General features: G+C 35.8%; 1 protein-coding gene across 10 annotated transcripts in view; it reads right to left on the reverse strand.

Annotated features, from left to right (window-relative positions):
• Nucleotides 1-476: 476 nt before the first annotated feature.
• The window catches only part of MINDY3 (MINDY lysine 48 deubiquitinase 3), an 81,177-nt gene continuing 60,334 nt past the window's right edge, over nucleotides 477-21,319 (reverse strand). For 5 of the 10 annotated variants that reach the window (XM_077945056.1, XM_077945055.1, XM_077945053.1 and 2 more), the window contains 5 exons: nucleotides 18,038-18,110; nucleotides 11,409-11,481; nucleotides 8,746-8,833; nucleotides 4,442-4,513; nucleotides 477-1,444 (listed from right to left, as the gene is read on the reverse strand). In XM_077945056.1, the coding sequence (XP_077801182.1) occupies nucleotides 1,295-1,444; nucleotides 4,442-4,513; nucleotides 8,746-8,833; nucleotides 11,409-11,481; nucleotides 18,038-18,110 (456 nt within the window). In that variant the 3' untranslated portion in view covers nucleotides 477-1,294. 10 annotated transcript variants of the gene reach the window in all.

Raw genomic sequence — 21,319 nt, forward strand, 5'->3', positions numbered from 1 at the left:
ACCAAAAGTTATACACAAAATCTCATGCCTTTACCTACGCTTAATTATATTGTAATTGTGTATGAAAGAAAACAAAACCCAAACAGAAATTCACACAGGAACTATACTATTGAAGGTGACGTTCAGTTCTGAAATGTGTAAGAGGATACTACATATAATTATCTGCTTTACAAGTGGAGGAAAAAAGTATTAATGGCTATTGTGATTTCAAATTGCTGGGCCATAAACCTATTGGAATACAGCAAATCTCTGCATCTTTGCTCACTGGTCTAGACAGCTGCCATGTGGGTTCTCGTGCTTCTGGCTGGCTGAGTTAGCAAAGCTCTTAGGTTAGCATAAGGCCTGGTCTCTTATTCGAGGTCCTGTATGACTTCATTAGCCATTTGTAGTACTCTGTGCTCTCAAGGTTGCTGGGTAGAAACATTTAGAAGTACGTACTTGTTTATTGTGAGCCACAAAGGTAAAAAATGCAAGGGTACAGTTAAAGAAAAAGGTGTTTATTTAGGCCATCAACTAGGATCATAATAAATAACACAATATACTAACATAATAACAGATGTTCTCATGCATTTATCGTGTTTATAAATATAGACGAAAGCTGGCTTACAGGGCTGTTGGGATGAATTTGGAAAAGTGTATTTGGCAATTATACAGTAAAAGTTAACAGTGTTGACTATCAGATTCTATCAGTTTTTAGAATACATCCCCTATACATCTGTGAATAAATGGTAATGGTCTCTGAGAGTTTCTACTTTTTGTGAACATGCCAGAGTTAAGTCAATTGTCAAAGGATCCAAACTGACAATTTGTTATTTGTCAATATTTCTAATGAAAAACAGATCTTAGAAAAATGAACTCTTCTGCATTTCAGTGTAGAGGCTGGTATATGACAAGCTGGAATCCTTCAAACAATAAGAAAATGTGCCTCAATGAAATAAAACCCAAAAGTAGAAGTTTATAAAGAGTAACTCTGATACTCAATATACAAATGCTATAGTATTGCGTTTGTAATCTGGTAAGTAAATGACCAAATATCTGAATGCAAAAGTGATGAACTTTGATTAAAGCTTAATTTTGCTAGTAAATTTCACACAAAGGGTTAAAATAGGCTAATCTTTAACATAAAGCTTTAGGACAAATAATTTAAACATATCAAACACTAAAAATGTGTTTTTAATTGTTATTTACAGTTAATCAATGATACCAGTGTTTAGCTTAATCCAGCCAATTGCCAGTCTTGACCCCCTCTTTCAACATCTGTTATTAAGATCCTCCTTATAAATACGTAGGCAAATTAATTTAGTGAAGGAGAGCGATCTGTGGTCCAGAGTAACTCAATGTACGGCCATTTGGTTTGGAGACAGCGTTTAATAGGAGTGTCGTCTGTCTGTAGCATGGGATCTTCAAAACCCATTACAACTGCAGTCCCTTCTACATACATGACCTGTTGAATAAAATAAAGGCACCAAGGTCAATCAACAGTCTTAGCAAATTCTTACGTGGAATGAAAACAATTTTTAGAGACTAGCAAATAAGGTATTACATATTGTTGCAGATGAAACTTTACAAGTAATTTTATTTTGTTAGAAATGAGCAGGAATATCTGCTTACTGATTTGTGTCAAAGTAAATTTGTAAATGATATTTAATTGCTAGCTGGCCAGGTGATTTTTAAAAATTCAAGATCGTGTGAATCATAAAACACAGACTGTTTCTAAGAAAAAAACATTCTTCAATAGATCTATACCATCGGAAAGAAATGTTTAATTATCATATTTACATATAATTTATACAGGTCCTACTGCTTTTATACTGAGGTTCTCAGATGCTCATACTGCCTCATGAAATGGAGAGCTATAAAAGGAATATAGCTATTATGTTCTGAGGAACATGTTTCTCCTTCTAATTTAAGTATTGAATTTCTAGAGCTGAAAACAATTTGAATGTCAACAAAATTTGCTATTATGGTATTAAATATTCCTGAAATGCAATTCCATGAGTGCATTCTGTACAGCATGAAAAATCATGGAGAAAAAATTTAAAAAGATGTCAGGACAGAAAGAAAAGTAAAATAGAGGTTGAAGATCAAACTAACCAGATACTGTATATGCAGTGGCAATGATCACATAAATACATACTGACTGGCAGGTGAATACCAAGAATAATTTTATTCTGATTAATTTACAATGAAACATATTTAAAAAGTATTTTGGACATAACATAACAAAAACCCTAAGTCATTACCAAGGGCTCACTGTGGACATTAATGCACTCCTCGGTGGTTAATTTCTTTTTGCACCAAGACAAATTCTGATGCTGTGTAATTTAAAAGAAACAGACATAGATAGTCTTCTTCCCAAGTATGTAAACTTATTTTTACACATTCACTGGCTGATACACAGTGTAATTATGTTCTTCCAAAATAAAAGCCATAAGCTATTTAACTAAGAAGCCAAAAGAAACAACTTTATTATCCTTAAATGGTAGTTGCTTCTAAAACACATTAAATATAGGAACAGAATATATTACTAGATCAGATAATCTTGTGTCATGAATCTACTCATTCCTAAGAAAGCGCTAAAGCTATATTGTAATGTGAAATACATTTTTCTGGCATCTTTATTTAATATATTAGTTTCTAGTGTTGATGAAATAAATTGACATTGAAACTACAACTCTGGCTTTTCAGTCCCCAAAGCAAAACGGCCTTTTCTGAAAAGTTATACACCAATATAATTCAAGTTATTAAGTTAAATACAACCGGCTCTGTTTGTCACAAAGAACTTCATGTGCTCATGTCATTAGAGCAGAAGTGCTTGGGCAAGGTACCATGACCCACCTCCACGGCCTCAATCAGGCTCGGATGCCTGGTGGCTCAGACTCCACCTCACTTTGCCAGCATTCTCCTTTTGTCTGTTACCTTTTTAAATAGAACCTTGCTATGCAGCTTTAATTTTAGCTCTTGAATAACTTCAAAACATACTTCTGTGACTTAATGACTTCCATACTTTGCTTTATAGCTGTTGTATATTACCGTCATTCTAACAGTTCATCCTATTTGTTTTCTCATCTTTTTGTTAGTGTGTCAGAAGCTTGTCCCAAGCATGATTTGAAAACTTACACTATATACAGGTAGAGTGGCCAAGCAGACCAAGGACAGGATTGGGAATCAGGAACTCAGTTCCAATCCCTGCTCTGCCAATGACATGCTGTGCGACTCTGGGTGAGTCACTTAATCTCCCTGTCTCAGATGCCTCATCTGTAAAATATGGATAATATTTGAGATACATCTGGTAGGGATTGTATAGGTGAACAATTAGTGATTATAATGTACCTCCTATTACAAAGCTGTGCAAACATCAAACTCTAGATGAAGCACTCATTCGCACATTAGAAAACAGCATCCAAATTTTCTTGACAATGTACATTCTTTGCATATATATATATATATATATATATATATATATATATATATCTCTTTGGACCTGATAAAATTATCTAACTTATATTTTGTTATAAAGATAACAGTAAATTTTAGTCTTTTAGATTTGGTCTAATTAAAATTATGTACTTAATTTACACTATCTGTTTTCTGTAACCTTCCACAATTTAGATACATGAAGTCAGCATGGGCAGATCAAATTAAAAAGGAATGTTAGACCTTATTCCTTTAAAATTGGGTGTAACTAATATATATACTATAATTAGTATCTACTGTAACTGATACTTGAATAAATGCAAAGATAATAGACACTCAAAAAGGGGTAATTGATGCAACCAAACTCTAGCGTTAAGCCAGGTTGAGTACAGCTGGCAGTGAATCACCTATGTGCTTTGTCAGTGGTTAGCAAAGGAAAGCTGTGAAGCATCATGAGTAGGAGCAGGGGCTCTGAGTTGGACTAAGTTTCACTCCCAGCTCTGTCATTTCCTGGCTGCTTGACCTGTGAAATGGGGATATACAGACAACACTTACTTCATAAGGTGGTGTGGTGGTGTGAAACTTAAGCAAAGTACTTAACACAATTTCGGGTAAATGCTCAATAAATGCTGGCTACGAAGGTTGTTTATTTAAAAATATTTTTTTCCAACAAAAAATCTCACTGTTACCTCTTTCTTCCTTTAAATGGATCAGTAACAACTTTCACTGGACTAACTACAATGTTATTTAGAAACATGCTACATTGCCAAAGGGTAACGATCTGTATGGGGGTGTATTTAGTCACGGTGAAGCTACTGCTCTGAAGTCCAATGTCAATCTCCAATGTAGACTAACATCTACTGGTCAAATCGAAAGATGACCAATTCTAAAATGTGTCATCATAGTAAAGAGACTCTTGGAATAATCTCAGGTAGCAATTGTATGGGAATTGAATGTTGTTATATACTCACATACTTATTTCATCAACCCAGTTGAAGACCGACGACTACGTGAATTATCATACCTTTTCATTATAATTTGACTGCTTCAATCCATTGTAGTGGTAGACAGTAAAAGATTCTGGACCACTGGAGCCCTATTATAAATAAAGGACTATTAAAACTTTAAATTATATTTATATCAGGCAATTTCTAATCAACTGAAAGTAAAACACATGTTTCTCAAATCCTTGTCCTTTGACTGGGGACTCATTTGACAAAAGAAGGAACTTAGGTTTATGGAGTTATAACTACCAGAAAGCCCTGAAGCTGAAAGTGTTGCCTCTGAAGATGATGCTGGAAAGGAGGGAAGGTTGATTTCCATTATAAGCTCTTCCACACTAACTTAATGTTTTTAATTATGCATGTATCACTATAACTGTTTTTCAAAAGACAAGCTTCTGAAACAAAAATATTTCCTAAAATTTATCTTTCTATGTAAATAATTTGTTCCTCTCAATGAATTGAGAAAAGCAGTAGCATCACTTTTACTCAGACTAAATACACTTCCAGTATGTACCAATACTTCAAATTTGGCCCACAATATTGAATTAGTGGTTTCTTTTCCAAAAAATATCCAATATTTGAATATTGTCAACCATTAATTAGTGAAAAGAGCACTGTGAGAAATGAAAGCATACTTTAATGCTTAAGGCAACTTCAGTAATATTCAATAAAGGACATTATATCACTAACAGAGTAAGCTTATAGAAAAATGGGTCATGTTATTCCCACTATCTTAACCTTGCTTTTCAATTAGCTAAAGACCATGTTCAACCCTCCTAACTTGGCGTTCAAGGCCATTATGGGCCTGGCTCCCAGGGATTCTCCTCAGGGCCTCTGCTGGATAGATCCCCCTTGGCTTCCTGGCCATATCCGATGGATACAAGCAGGCATGTGGCCCTCCTTAGAATTTTTCCAACTGGAATTAAGGGAAGACAGCTGCTGGCAACTGGAGCTTCAGCTCCTACAGAAAGCTAGGCTGTGAGAATGTAGCCACTTTAGAAGAGGGGATGGGAGGTGGAGACGCTCCCAGTGCTGTTCAAGGACTCCAGGAGCACCTTCCCAGTGCTGCTTCAATTCACCTGAGCTACTCCTTCCCCTTCGTGTATTTTCCCCCTCACTTATGCCAATTTAGGCTGGGGTTCTGTGACCTGCAATCATGAGTCTTAAAATCGTACAGGGCTTTATCTGCCTTTTTAGTCTTATCTCTAATTACTCACCTTTCTGAATTCTGTTTTGGACAAGCATGACTCATTTCCCTATGAAAAGATCTTTTGTTGGCCTTTTGCACATTCATGAATTTTTTTTTACTCTTTAAAATGCCCTCCTCTCCTTCCTTTTTCCAGACCTGGTTTAAATCTTACTTTTTCTGTTAAGTGTTTCCTGAACACACTAGTTGGTTTTTTACTACACTGGAACTTAACCTTTATCATAACAATTGTCTAAATAATTTGAGAATGAATCATATAGTACTACCTTGTATCATCTCGTCTATTGTTATTTTGAAAGACTGTTTAACTTTTTATGTCTTACATTCCCAACCAGAGCCTAAACTCTTAAATGTTTTTTGTATCCCACTCAAAATGACTTACAGAAAATAGAAAAATCAATTTGATCCTTTCCTTAATTACATGAGTCAATGCAATTAGTTACATAATTTGACTCTTGACTATCAGAGTTAAATTATTTAAACTTAAAAAATAACCATTTTCCTGTAATCGAATACAATTTATATTCCCTATTTCCAGTAATTAACTGGCATAAAATACAGAAATACCAACAAAAGGTACTGTAGCCCAGTGGCAAAGTGCGTAGACTCTGTGGTTCGACAGACTATGATTCAGATTCCTGAATCAGCTACTAAAATACCTAGTGTAAGACCTTCAACAATTGTCTTAAGTTCTCTAATGCTCAATTTCCTCATTGTCAAAATGGGGAAAATAATAGTATGGAGTTAAGAAGGCCACAGTGCCTGATGGAGAGTATGTGCTTGGGAAATGGAAGCTGCTACTGCTATTCTTATTTAAACGAATGACCTTGAAAAGCTTATAAATATTCCAATTTTTTTGCTCCTGTGTCAGCCTCTACCTCATAGCAAAGAAATGTTCTTCCGTAGGACCTACTTGAAGCATTGTAAAGATTACTGAAGTTAAATATTTTCCTGGCTGTCCTTGTCACTCCAGTTTCACAACTTCATTTATTTGTGGTTGATTAAATAAATGTTTACTGGGCCAGGTACAGTGGCTCATGCCTGTAATCCCAGCAGTTTGGAAGGCCAGGGTGGGTGGAACACCTGAGGTCAGGAGTTTGAGACCAGCCTGACCAACAAGGTGAAACTCCATCTCTACTAAAGATACAAAAATTAGCCAGGCATGGTGGCAGGCCACCATGTGTAGTCCCAGCTACGCAGGAGGCTGAGGCAGGAGAATTGCTTGGACCAGGGAGGCGGAGGCTGCAGTGAGCTGACATCGTGCCACTGCACTCCAGCCCGCTTGACGGAACGAGACTCCATCTTAAATAAATAAACAGTTTACTGAATGATCACTATATTCATCTGTTAGGGACAAGACAGTATGTGATTAATTGCCAAAAGGAGTGCTGAGTCACTATGCATTTTGTGGCTACAGGAGAAAGGGGACATCAGTGGTATGTAGGGCATGATCGGAAAAGATCTATGACACAGAGGGCGTCTGAGCTGCTACAGGATGGGAATAGGTGGTACTGTGACAGGTCTTCCTCTAAAGCAGCTGTTCTGTAACTTGGGCCTCCAGATCACCTGCAGGGCTTGTTAGACCACACTGCTGCACCCACCCTTAAAGTCTCTGCTTCAGGGAGAAACCTGAGAATCTGCATTTCTAACAAGCTCTTGGAGATCACACTGAGAACTCACTGCTCTAAAGGTAATCAGGAGCAGGATCACATGCTCTGGGGAGGGAAACAGCATGAACTATACAGAGGCAACGAGACAAACCAGGCTCAGGTGGAGAGTGTCTTCAGAATAGGCAACAAGCAAACAGTGAGAGAGGAACACAGAGGGAACAAACAGTACAACCAAATGGAAATGTCTGTTACAGGCGAAGGAGAAGGAACTGGAACCCTCTTATTACCTAAAAAATTACTACAACTGTCTCACTTTACATTTTTCACTTCAAAATCTTCCCCAAATTAAATAAAAAACAGGAATATTGTATTTTTACTGTATTTATAACTAAGAATATTTCTATCAAATGTTCCCATAGCCTTGAAATATAATTAAAATTAATGCTGTATCAAAGTTTAAAATGCTATAATTTATTATTTATCCAGATATCTAGAACATCAGATTCCAATAAAAAAAAAAATCTAGTAGTCAGAATGTCAACAAAGAGGCTATCACACTGAAGGGTCTAATGTCGGAAAATACAATCTAATTTTTCATGAAGTCTTTGCCAAAGCTTTAAAAAGTCCAGTAGTCTACACTGTGATATCCTCGGTTACTTTTTGAATCTTACCTCTTTAACAATTTTATCTAGAATTTAACAATCTTTCTTAACAATTACATCTTGAATTCTAGTAATTTTCCCTCTAGCTTTTAAATTATTTCTATTTGTCAATCTCTCTAATAGCGGTAAAATAGAAATTGGAATGTCTGTTCCAACAATGAAGTTCAGTGCAAACTACACTGATATGTGATAAAATGACCATGATGTATATTATCTACTTAAGTAATTTGATTTAGTGGTAAAATGCTTCACTTAGAGAACAAAGACAGGTGTTGGATATAGAACTGGCTTGCCAGTGATACAGATATAACCCAAAAACATTAACGTTGGCACAGATGCCTCTGCTATTCCAGGTAACTGAACTATCGAAGCCCAGTGGAAGATATGTTCCAATGGGAAACAGCACAGACCCACTTAGGTTTTCTTCCACGCAACTGAAATTCTCCTGGAGCTTAGCTTCATTAGGTAGGGGCTTCTACTACCCACAGCCACCTTGACCTTCTCTCACAGTATTTAACAGTTTCCCAAGAGAAGAAAAGTGGGGGTGGGAGTGGAGAAAGATAATCTTTCTCTTTTTACTCCACAAACTTCCGAACTGTTCTCTCCATATCATTACGTGTATAGACTGGTGTCTGCATCGTCTTCTGCTACCCTACCCATCAAGGCACTGCGTTACTGTATTCGAACACACATTCCCTCTGTCTGGGAAGGTTTCCATGTAACAGTGCTTTCTCAGTCTCATATCTGCGCATTAGGACATTGTACAGAAAGAGAAAATGCTGCAAACAATCACAGGTAATCATCCCAACAGAGTAACAGTAAATATATTTCCTCAACTATGTTACCTGATCAGGAAAAAATTCTTGAAGAAATGGGCCCAATAATATGATTCCTAATCCTTCTGGATCTAATTTATTCTTCATGAGATTTATACTATGGGGAGAAAAAAGAAAAACAGTGGATACCAGAGGAAAAAAAAGCTGCTTTTCTTTCATGATTAAATTACTGATACTACAACACATTCAACTGCCAAAAATACTAAGAGCTGTTCTTTTTAGAACCTTAATGACAAATACACAGGAATGACATCTAATTTGCCAAAACTTGGTTATTTTTAAACTAGAGTAATCTGTTACTATTTAAACTTTAAATTGTGACGACTTTGGAATATTGTTCCTTATTAGGTAAAGTAATTTAAAAACCAAGGCTTATAAACTCAAGCTTGTAACTTCCCAAAGGCAAATTCTCTTTGCTTCATAGGTATGCCTGAATTTATCAATCAAATAAGGCATTTAACTAACAAAATGTTTATTTTAAGCCCAAGCAGAAAAAGAAACACGGTCAAAAGGCAGTGGAACATCAGATAATAGAAAACATCTCTTAAAAAGCTTACTTTTAAGAACTAATAGAAGCTTAAAATTCATAGACAATGTAATTTGAAGGTTAAAGAGCTACATTAATTCTCAAAGAGCTAATGTGTCATGAATGACAGTGAGTGATATATACTGTATTGGTCCGCAGCAGCCTAAACTGCGTACCAGCCCTTACGATGTAGGTGTACCAAGACTGGTGACAGGTGGTGTTATGTGTGACTAGAAAGAAGGCAGAAAAAAGCAGACTGCAGTTTAATTGGTTTAAAAATGGAAATAGTTTTCAGAAAAGTTTTATTTTCTATGCTATCTCAAACTATAAAGGACGAGTTAAATCTACCTTACTACACAACATGTAAAGTGTTATGTTTGGACATTTCAGGTGATTCTAGTCAACCACCTTCCTCAGGGGCAACTTCTCTCCTTTGAGTTTGCTGCTTCGGTCTGGGTCAGTTACCAGGTGTGCCTTTCACAAAAGGAGCTGAAGCTATTCTTGTGAGGGTCAACTATTTTTAAGGTTTATGAAAGCTGCATCTGTGCTGACATAGCCGTCTCTCTGGGAAACACCTGGGTCAGGCTGCCTCACAGTCCTGCTACCTGACATGTAGTATTGGCCTTGTGAGATGCTTTTGTGGGCCCGTGGCTATCATTCTTGTATAGCATACTGTACAAAGGATATGGCATTTTAATGAGTCTGAGTAAGGCCAGGAGGTTATGATGAAGCAAATGAAGGCAAGGTCATATTACATTTAATTCATTTAATCCTTAGGATGGCCCAGTTATTTTATGGGCCATCCTGTATTATAACTGTAACTAGGCCAAAGTAGAGTGAATACTTCAGTCCAATCTTTCAGCTACTTCAAGAAAAACAACCTGAATCAAATGTACTAACTTTATGATTCAAGGTACGTTTTCTATCTGATAAAACAAGGAAAATTAGGTAGATGACATATAGCTACGTAAGAATTTGGAAAAAAAAAACACAACTTTTTATTCTTTCTCTTCCTTAGTCTGGTCAGTAGCAAAAATTACTTGAGTTAATTCTCTTTTGCAAATTAGAGCAGTGTAAACAAGATGGTCTCTACTTGGAAATAAAGTTAGAAGAAGTGTAGTAATTAGTATCATACCATTTGTTGGACTAGGTCAACACTCTGAATTTGTTTAAATTGAAAACAATTATTAATATTCATTTGTTAATATTTCTATTGAGAATGGATGAAATCACAGCTCTAGTAAGATTGAGACAGATTAATTCAGATGTGGTTGGTTTATAAATGTTTATATGTATTGCATACTTTCAAAGAAAGCATGACTGAACTCATCTAAAAACAGAACAGGATCAAATTGTAAAAATGGTGTCTACCAATATTTCCTGTTGCTTTTGCTGAACCCTTTCATTATGTTCGATAAGCTCACGTTTTCTCATTCTTAGAAAAACTTACGGAAGGAAAAACTATGCTGAAAAAAGGAGTACAGATCCTATCTTAACTTTTATTCCCATATTTGATCAATACATATATCCACTTAACAAGAGTTATTTTTTCACGGATAATAACTAAAGATCTTAATCTACAGAGGAAGTTGTAGATGTAACAATGTATAAAACATAACAGTGAGAATGAAGACAATGACAGGATCCTAAGAAATACTGATATGCCATAATATATTGCAGCCACTCCCACGAGTTTCAGGTCAGTTAATCATTTAGAAATGTTAGATATCTTTGATCATCTTTATTTAAGAGGGAAAGTCAGAGGCCTGGTGGTTATTTAAGCAGGGCAACTAGCACTATCTACATAGAACCGTCATTACTGAAGATACTAAAGTCACATAGAATTTTAAGACATGGGGAAGTCTTTGCAGAGAAAAAACTTTTTAAAGTTTATAGAAAGACACTTTTAGCATTTTTTAAAAAGCAGGACAATAACTGCTGGGTGGGAACGGAAATTCAATTTAAGTATGTCAAGTCTGCTATAACATTGGATTAGTTCGATTTCTTTCTAAATCTTTGCTTTACATGGATTGCTATGCTTCGTATATGCAGATATAGATTTTTAAAAAGGTAAAAATGTACAATATGTCTTAAACTTAAATGAATCTTTTTGAGTTGGCTAAATAACACTTCCTGTTTAGCTTACTATTCAGGATCTGAAACAAGGTCCAATGCTTTCATCACATCTTCCAGAAGTGAATCGGGTATGAATCCATTATCTGGGGGGAAAAAATCAGAAACAACTTGAAATAAGAATTTACTTCAAGAAATGCTGTTACTGCTGATCAGATTCCAGGAAAAAAATCGCATAAAAAATACAAAGAGTTAAGGAATAGTATGCTGCTTATTTTACGCATCATACCTGTTGTTATTAGAGATTCTCTTCTATTAGTTTCAAATAAAAAAATTTTATAACTTGAGAACCCTGAGAAAGCTTAAAGTCAAATTATTTGACCTTTAAACAGTGTTACAGCGTTAAGCGGGGAAAATATTTTTCTACTTAATCTTTCAATAAACAAAGTAAACCTTTACATTCCCATTTAAAAGTTCATTTAAAAGAATTCTTTACCAACAAATTCCCTTTGTCACAATGTTATTTAGTTTCCTAAAGGAATGTTAGCGATCCACTGATATTTAGACAACTGACAGATTAACAGCAAAGATATTCTAAAACAGACTTGGTGATTTAAATAAAAGCTGTAGGTTTTTTTTGAAAAAAAAAAAAAAAAACACCAAAAAATCCTGAAATGAAGAGTCAAACTAATGCTGATGATGACTACTTTATGGAACATGGCCCAAACTCTGATGATGCAACAGACCATGACACACACAAAGTCCTTGTGGGGTAGTTTGAAATGAGAGTGGTTTTAAACAAGTAACTTGTTTATTCCTTAAATGTACAGTGCCCAATTTCCCCTATCCATTTACTCATGCCTGAAGACTCTCAGCTTTAAATCAGCTTCCAATGTCCTTCAGGGATTAGATGATTAAAAAAAAATCTTGCCATGGAGAACAAGATGTCCAAAAGCCCTGCTCCTACAATCAAACTACAGAATAAAGTGTGCAGTTGCTCTTTCAGGATGTGGAATTGTACACTATCACTATCAGAAAGGAATGAAGTTATGATTGTAGACTGGTCTTTTCTATTCTTAAACCTCATAAGGAGCTGTTTATCCATTTGAAGACAGATTGGCCTTGACTAAAAGGTTATGAGTCATCTAGGATAATTAAAAATGTGCAATTTTTTAAGTGAAGGGTTAGAGTAATTCCAGTTTGTTAAGTTACCAGTAATTTGAGGTATTGAGAATAAAGAAGACCTTGGTTGAAGGCACTTGTAAAAACATTCAAGCTCTGTGGGCTTAGCTTTGATGAGTCTGATCACGATTTTGCTTAAGTTAGGTCACAGCTAAAAAGGCTCAGCATCTCCAAATGTGAAACAGGCTTTATGTGGCCACCAGCAGACAGGAACAATTAGGTTTCTGTGTTTATAGGCTATATCCATTTGGTAGTACAGGTGGAGTCTCCCTCATCCAAAACACTTGGTTCTAGAAGTGTTTTAGATTTCAGATTTCTTCTGGTTTTCGAATATTTGCAAATACATAATGGTTGAACATCCCCAATCTGGTCCAAAATCTGAAATGCTCCACAGGGTCATATAGGCACTCAAAATTTTGGAGGATCAAACTTTCGGGTTAGGGGTGTTCAATTTGTACAACGTTCTTCAGGAGCACTAACAGCATGTACTTTGTCACAGCTGCCAGCCTTTCGGCAGAAACTATAACCTGCAACTCAGCTCCCACCCCAAGAAAAAGTTAATTGGCAAATGACAACAAAAACAACGTGACCTTCTTAACAACATGCTTAAAATACTAATTTTAAAACTAAAGATGTAATAGAATTTTCTCAATAATTCAAAGACTTTTAATATAGTCAAGATTAGAAAGAGATTTCAAAATTATTCTCCTTTGTAGAAAACTTTGATATGTTAATCATACCTACAAAAAAATTCTTTAGAAAAAGACCAGAATCGTTAAGTGTAAAAACAGATGAAACGTAGGTCATGTGACATTTCGTCAACTGACTCCCTAGAGAATAAGGAAACAGAGGCACAAAGACGAAAAGACGACCTGAAAGTCAACAGCAAAGGAAATCTCAGAATACCATTTGATTAGTCAAGCAGATCTATGAAGAACTAAAATAAAAAAATAGAACTTGCATGCGTTGGTAAATTAACTACATAGATATCAACACAAAAGAATGGGGACTATGAAAAGAGGGCAGAGCAGCCAATGGCTAGCACATACATACTGTAATACTGTCGGATTGTGGCTGACAGGAGGAAAAAAGCTGTTGGTTTAAAATTTTTAAAGATTTTTACCAGTTAAATATCCAGATTGCTAAAAGTGTCAAGTCCTTAGAGATTGTGGGGAGGAATAACTCAATGCAAAAGAGTGCTGATGAAGGAGAGTGAAAGTGAGGCGTGTCATTTACTGGATAAGACAACTGTTTCATAACTGGGAGGAAACCTGAGTTGGGCTTTCAAAGAAAATATAAAACAATCAGGATTTCTGTTCTGAAAGATTAAGAAAAACAGGAGAGACCAGCAGGTCTCAATTTTAACAGAGATACTAGCTAAACTGGACACTGCAGGAAGAAGGCAAATATCAAATACTCAAAATTAACAGAGAAGCTGGAAAAAGGTTTCTCAAGAGTTTTGCAACAAATAGCTTATAAGGAAACTGTGAAGCCCAGCATACTTGAGGCTAACATTTTCCATATACTGTGGGAGAGGGAGACTATGGTTTCTTGGGAATCAAAAAAAATTAGAATTTAATGTCATTGTAGTCAAATATTAAGTGATTTTATTTTAAACATTGTATATTTATGTAGCAACATACCATTAAAACCTTAATATAGATCTACAATTTAATAAATACTCTTATTGAAAAAGCAAGTGACCTCTTCCCCAAGGCCAAGTCACACAGACACAGAGTTGAGCTTTTCCGGACCTCTTTGGCATTAACTTCTGGCTGGCCCACCTGGCTCCCCAGTGGGCAATGAGTTTTGGAGGGCAGGGAGTCCAGATCCCCAGGGCCTACCACAGTGCTTGACTCATAGCTGCTCGATAACATTTGTTACTTTTAATGATACAAGCTCAGAAGTAAGTAGCTCGTTTATAGCTCGTACTGCAAATTCATTTGTATTATGTGATGGAAAAGGTACAAAATATGGTGGCAATATACAGAAAACTGTTAGCTGGGGCTGCCTGACAGAAACAGTGATGACAGTGACAGGAGTGCAGGGAGGCCACAGCAAGGGCGCAGGGAGGAGCATTTATTTAAAAGGAACAGAAAAGACAAGGCAATTCTGGAGGATGTCTAGGGAGTGGTGTATATTAAGCTCAATCTACAATAGTCCAATTATTCTTAAAGACTGGGATATTTTAAAAGAAAAGGTGTTGCTTCCTGACATGTAATTGTACAAGGGGGAGGGGATAAAGGAGAAAGAAGAAAACAAAATCCATTATGTATAATGTGAAAACCTGTGATGAGCACTTCAGACACTCCCTATGCAGACCTTGATGTCTTTGGAGATTATGGAATAAGCTCTGTGCCACACATTTTTAAAAAACAACACAACGGTTAAGGTATTGAGTACTGACTAATTCATATAAAGTAGTTGCTATTAAGTCCATTTTACAGTTGAAAAACTGAGTTAGGAACTTGTCCAACATCACACAGCTAGTGAGGAGTAACAGAGATGGTATCCAGAGTCACTAGAGAATTCTTGTTCAGTATCTTTGATCATATTAATGTATCTTCATCCTTATCATTTTACAAAAATTCCTATAAAACATGTACCTGAATACAAAGCACATATCCAAACAAACACTTTCTTCCACAAAAAAGATCCACAAAAATAAACACTGTGGCCTTTCTCCGAAGCTCATGTGGAACACTTTGAATAGGCCTAATACCTGATTCTCTTTAAGCTGAGTACGTATGCTAGTCTCCCCTTTCTGAATGTGAGATTAAACTGAGCCAATTATCTAGAGGAGATACATCAAGGTCCCGCAGAAAGTACAATTTTGCTAGTATTCTAAATGAGAAACTAACAGTTAAAAAATATATTTTTGACCTTGTTTTATAAGTATGCTTGATATCAAAATAAGTATTGGGCTCCTAAGATCCTCAAGATTCTGAAACGGGCAGAAATTGCTCAACTAGAAATGGGAGTATCAAATCCTTACTCCGTTAAATTAACAGTTCAAAGTAAACTTAAATTTAGAAAGGTTAAAAAGTACCTCTTTATGACTTTAGCCTTTCAGAAAGATACTGGTAGTAGAGAGAAGGGGAAAGATTGCTGAAACACTTAAAATCTAGTCTTGGTTCTCACATTTAGGTATGTGGCTCTGGAGAAGTGACTCAAACCATCACAAGGTTGTTCTCTAAAGAACAAAACGATGATGATCCCTGCCTATCTCCTAGGTTTGTGGCAAGGTTTTAATGAGGACATGGAGGTAAAGTGCTTTAGAAATTGTAACATTCCATGCAAATGCCACACATCATTCTTAGACAGATCCCCACTTACATACCAGGTTTATGTTCCAAATGATCAGTACTAAATCACTTGTTTAGGTTATGGAAGATGTGGTCTCATAGAGGCAATGCTATAAATAGTGATTCGCCTGTACATGTCTATTTAATTAGGAATATACCCACAGCACAGTGTTAACAGTGTGACTGCAAATCCACCCAGTCAGATACCCGGGTTTAGCAACCAGGGGTGGGAGCTAAAAGTGAGATAAAAATATAAAAATACTCCTGGGTACCTTCAGTGTCCCTCTAGGTCAGTTATTCTACGAGCATTCTGAAGAGGGTGACAAAGGATAACTGTCCCTATACCAGTCTCTGCTAAATGGAAACTGTATCTAAATGCTTGTAAGAACTTTTTGTACACTAAGTGTTGCTTACATCTTGAAACAAAAGCATACCATTTGGAGAAAGAAAATTAAATTAGCAGATTAGTCTGTAAGTGATTGAAAAGAATAAAAACTGAAAAATTAATCTACTTTTAATCCTTCTACTTCTTAGAGCTATCACATAGCTAAACCGTGAACAATGTGATATTTAGATGAAAAGTAGATTTTATCTTCTTCCTAAGTCATATATAGAGGCATAGTTTCTAAGCTATCTGAATAAATTTTGCTTAATAATTCAGTTTATAGTCCTGATAAGTTGTTACACATAACTCTGTAGATTAAAACCATTTAATTTTCTTTGTCTAGTAGAAATACAGCAAATTTATTTTCATATGCATCTCTCACAACTCAATTCTGAAATAACTGCACTGATTATAAGTTATGTTTTAGTATTGGTAATCTGAGAAGTTCTAATTTTCCTTGGTACATTGTAAAAGAATAGTACAAGCCTGCTACCTCATTAGTGATTACTGAAAGCAAACAAAACTACTACTTTTGACAACTGTCTCCTACTTTAACAACCTTAACTTCAGTATCTTTGCAGCATTGATGAAATTTTTTTAGTCTTACAACATCAGCCTTCTAAAGTTGAGTGCTCCTTTGTCTGCTCTGAAGGCATTTTTTCATGCCTTTATTCTTTAATAGTTATTATCTCCTAAGATTTTCTGATCCTCTCCTTGTATGTTTCTTTTCTCAAGAAACTCATTCACTCCCAGTTTCCCATATGAAGGTTCCCAAATCTTCACTAGTAAAACACAACACAACACAACACTTAACGATTACATGAAAGCTATGTGTTTGGTTTTGGTATGTTCGTAGTTATACTGGGTTAAGAATATGACTATCATCTTGGACAATCGCTTGTACCACTGGGCAAGGTGCTTTCTACATTATTCATTTAATATTCATAATGCCTCTAAGAACTAGGTATAGTCGTTCTAACAATGATACCTAAGAAAACAGCAGACCTAAAAGTAACTAGCCTAAAGTTATTTGCTAGTAAGTGCTAAGAGTATATTCTTAGAAATTTGCATGACATGGATTTTCAGAGAGGAAAAGAGCAGATCGCTAAGTGTAAAAAGTTTCAAGACAGAAGAAAGTATATTCATAAAGATAACTGAATCCATTCAGGTGTCCACAAGGACTTCACTGATCCAGCAACTTCCATTTCTACATGGTACTTTGTAAGGGAACTTTCAAGTATGACAACTTAGTTTTGAAGTTATACTTGAAAGGTGAGTTAGCTATAATAAAGTCGTAACTGTTACCTAAATATGTAAACACAAAAGTGATCAAAACAACCTCGGTGACAATGACTCAGCAGACATTTTAATGATATATAAAACTATACTTTGTTAGGCAGAACAGCTAAACATAGGCTCCAAAGTGAATGATTCAGATGATCTTCCTCTGCTTCTTTATCCTGGGAGGTCAATTATATAGAAATATCCTGGAAGATCTGTTTATTTAATATTCGTTTGGACAAGTAAAGAAGAAAATGACTTACTTTTCAAACAGTTTGTTCAAAAGGTGGTATTTTTTCCCTGTTTGGGGTCAAGATTAATCAGAGGTCAACTATACCTTCAGTACTCCAAGAAACCCAACTCAACAAGGACTTGTGTGCTATTTCATTTGTTCACATTTTCACTATTTTCCTTTTAAAATGTTCAAGAAACACAACTTACGTTTCATTAAATAACCCAATATATCTTTTGAATAAAATCAGGTAGGTATCAATGTCTTTCAAACACATGAAGACAGAAAACAGAGATGATGTTAATAAAATCTTTTACCTTCTGGGTCGTAGGTTTGAAAAACTCTTCTGGCTTGTTCTGAAGGAGCTTCAGGGGCAACTAAAGCCATATCCTGAAAAGATAAGAAGCACGTTGTCAACTAGCTATAGTATCATGACATTAAAAAGAAAACAGATACTAGGGTAGGGAGACATAATGACATTGGAGTCAGAAGACTTTGAGTTATATTTGTATCACAGATGTGTAACGAGATAGGTCATAAACTCTCCAGGTCATTTATTTTACATTTGAAAAATGGCAATAAAACTTCAACCACAGAAAATTGTTGTGAACAATACATGTGAAGCTTTATATAAATACTTAAAACACTGGGGAAAAAAGTCTAATATATGGGCAATTACTATAAAAATGTAGCATAAAAAAAAAACAAACACAAAAACAAAACCCGAACCATTTTTTTCCACATTTTTTTTGTTCAGGTAAGAAGAAATAAAATACACTCTAGTTTTCAAATATTTGAAAATAAAATCCAGAGATTTATTATAGCAAATAATGACACAATTAGATAGCAGTGCATTAAAAATTTTAATTTAGTAACCTAGTCAAAGCTCCATCAAGTTCTACATGTCCAGAATTTTAATTTTTCAGAACTCAAAGGAAACACCCTAGAGACAGAAATTTCTTTCCCCCATAAAACAAATTCTCTACCATGACTAATTTCTCACAGAAAACATTTATCAGGATTCTAAGCACAAAAACTGTGTTATCTTTGATTCTTTACATTTACCCCACATATCTAAGCCATTACAAAATTCTACTTGACACACATGAATCTAAAATGCAGGCTCTTGTTGTTTACCTTTGGTTAGCTTTTACCTATAATTATCTTTGCCTATAATGGTGTTCACTCAGACAAACGTCATCAGAGAGTAAGTTTCCAAGTACCCCTTCCCTACTACCTTGAATCCTTTTTATGGGGTACAAATGTTAAAATCTAAAATGCTGTTCCCCTGTGGACACAATTTTTGCAAGAAATGTACTTCTCAACTGTTATTCTAATATCTCACCTTTACCCTGTTCACGGGTGAAGAAACTAAGAATCAGAGGAGTTCGAACTCAACCATGAGGACTCGGTTCCTGAAAACCTTATTTATAAAAAACAGGAATGGGAACTAAAACAAGGCAACCTGTGCAAGCCCTTACACATTTTTCATGTATTATAATAAAAGGTAAAGCAACTTAAAAATCACTTGATATTTTTTAACATCTGTAAAATTTTGTAATGTACAGTTGTCTCTCATTTACAATCCCTGGCTAGAAACTTCTTAGGCGCACCCTTCACTGCATTTCCAACATTATTTTGCTGATAATGTGTATGCCCAAGTGACATGTTTTTCCTTTGGCTTAACTTTCAATGCCTTTTTGATTTTATGATCTAGTCCTTTATTGCTGGATCCTTGAACTGTATCTAGTCTTTTGCTGTTACAAAAAAATGCTGAATCAAATAAACGTGAACATGTAACATCAGAAACGTGCAGTTATATTTGCACAGCAGGTCACCAGAGTGGGATGGCTGGGTCAAAGAAAGGTTTACTTAACCCGAACAGTATTTCTTAAAAACCCTCTTTCCTTTTTCTGATACATTACCAATATAGCCTTAGCTCTATAATTAACTTTTATCCCAAAGCTAGGATTGCAGTGTTGGCTCTCAGATTTAGGGAACAATTGCTGACACATGGGTTATTATTATTCCTCAGTTCCCTTTATCACTCCCAAACCTGAGTTGCAGATTTCTACATTTATTCTAGTATAAGCTTTAGCTCCCTTAACTATTTCTAACACATTTTTCTTTTTCAATTGTCTCCATTTGACTGTTGAAATTTGTAGATGAACACTATAACCTTTGAAATTCTGGCTGAGAAGCTACATGGTTAACAGATCAAATTTTATGCAGAGGGGAACTTACAGGGGCACAAAATCAGGATACAGTTATTCTTTCTATTCACCATCTGTTCCATTCTCAACCTTTTTTTGGGTCACTAATAAGTGAGGAAAAGTTTTAAAATGAGTTTTAAGATATTGCTGGAAATTTCTAAGTATTACTTAAAACTATGATCTAAATAGAAGAAAAGGGAGTATCAGGTTATTTTTTCTGGGTTAAACTAAATCTTTGTGGGGGAAAGGTAGCAGAAATATAACTGAAGCATTACTTCAATATTCTACAAAGTAAAGTTTGGGAAATTATTGCTGTTTACATAGTAGAGAGAAGCAAGTAAAATTCCAGATTTTAGCCATAGAAGGTTTAGATCAGATTCTCTGGCATTAAGGAGCTGAAAGTTCTGGAGTGTAAAAATAATTTAAAGCAAACTACTTGATGCCTTTTCTCTAAGTGCCGTGTGTTTTTTAAAAAAATACTCTGCTAGTGGTTGGGCACTGGGGGTCACGCCTGTAATTCCAACACTTTGGGAGGCCAAGGCGGGCAGATAACGAGGTCAGGAGTTAGAGAGCAGACTGGCCAACATGGTTAAACCCCGTCTCTACTAAAAATACAAAAAATAGTTGGGCGTGGTGGCGGGCTCCTGTAATCCCAGCTACTTGGGAGGCTGAGGCAGGAGAATCATTTGAACCTGTGAGGCGGAGGTTGCAGTGAACTGAAATGACATTGCACTCCAGCCTGGACGACAGGGCAAGACTCTGTCTCAAAAAAAAAAAAAAAAAAAAAAAAAAAACTACACCAACGTAGAACAAAATTAAAGTAAACCTTAAAGAAAAGTATACCACTTATCTCTTTCTTGCCTCTGGTTATGAATAGGCTATATAAGCTCGCCTGCTATAGAAAGAGCAGTTGGAACTCAGGCAAATGTCCTGGTAGACTCTAGTTAACACATGTTCATTTAGAGCAGGGTTTGGTAAGCATTTTTCTGTAATGGGCCATTGAGTAAATGTTTATGTTTTGCAGGGCACATGGTTTTAGCAGCAAAATACATGACCATGGCTATGTTCCAATAAAACTTAACTTTACCAAAACAGGTAGTGACTTGATTTGGCCTGAGGGCCATCTGCTGACCCATGATTTATATAATGTATTACATACTTTTTTCCCCCAAATGCTCTAATATTTATTTTTTTGAGATGGATGGAGTCTTGCTCTGTTGCCCAGGCTGGAGTGCAGTGGCACGATCACACCTCACTGCAACCTCTGCCTCCCAGGTTCAAGCAAATCTCTGCCCCAGCCCCCCGAGTAGCTGGGATTACAGGCACTCGCCACCATGCCCAGCTAATTTTTGTATTTTTAGTAGAGACGGGGTTTCACCATTTTGG

The sequence above is a fragment of the Macaca mulatta genome, chromosome 9 (assembly GCF_049350105.2).
Source record: "Macaca mulatta isolate MMU2019108-1 chromosome 9, T2T-MMU8v2.0, whole genome shotgun sequence".
Taxonomy (NCBI): domain Eukaryota; kingdom Metazoa; phylum Chordata; class Mammalia; order Primates; family Cercopithecidae; genus Macaca; species Macaca mulatta.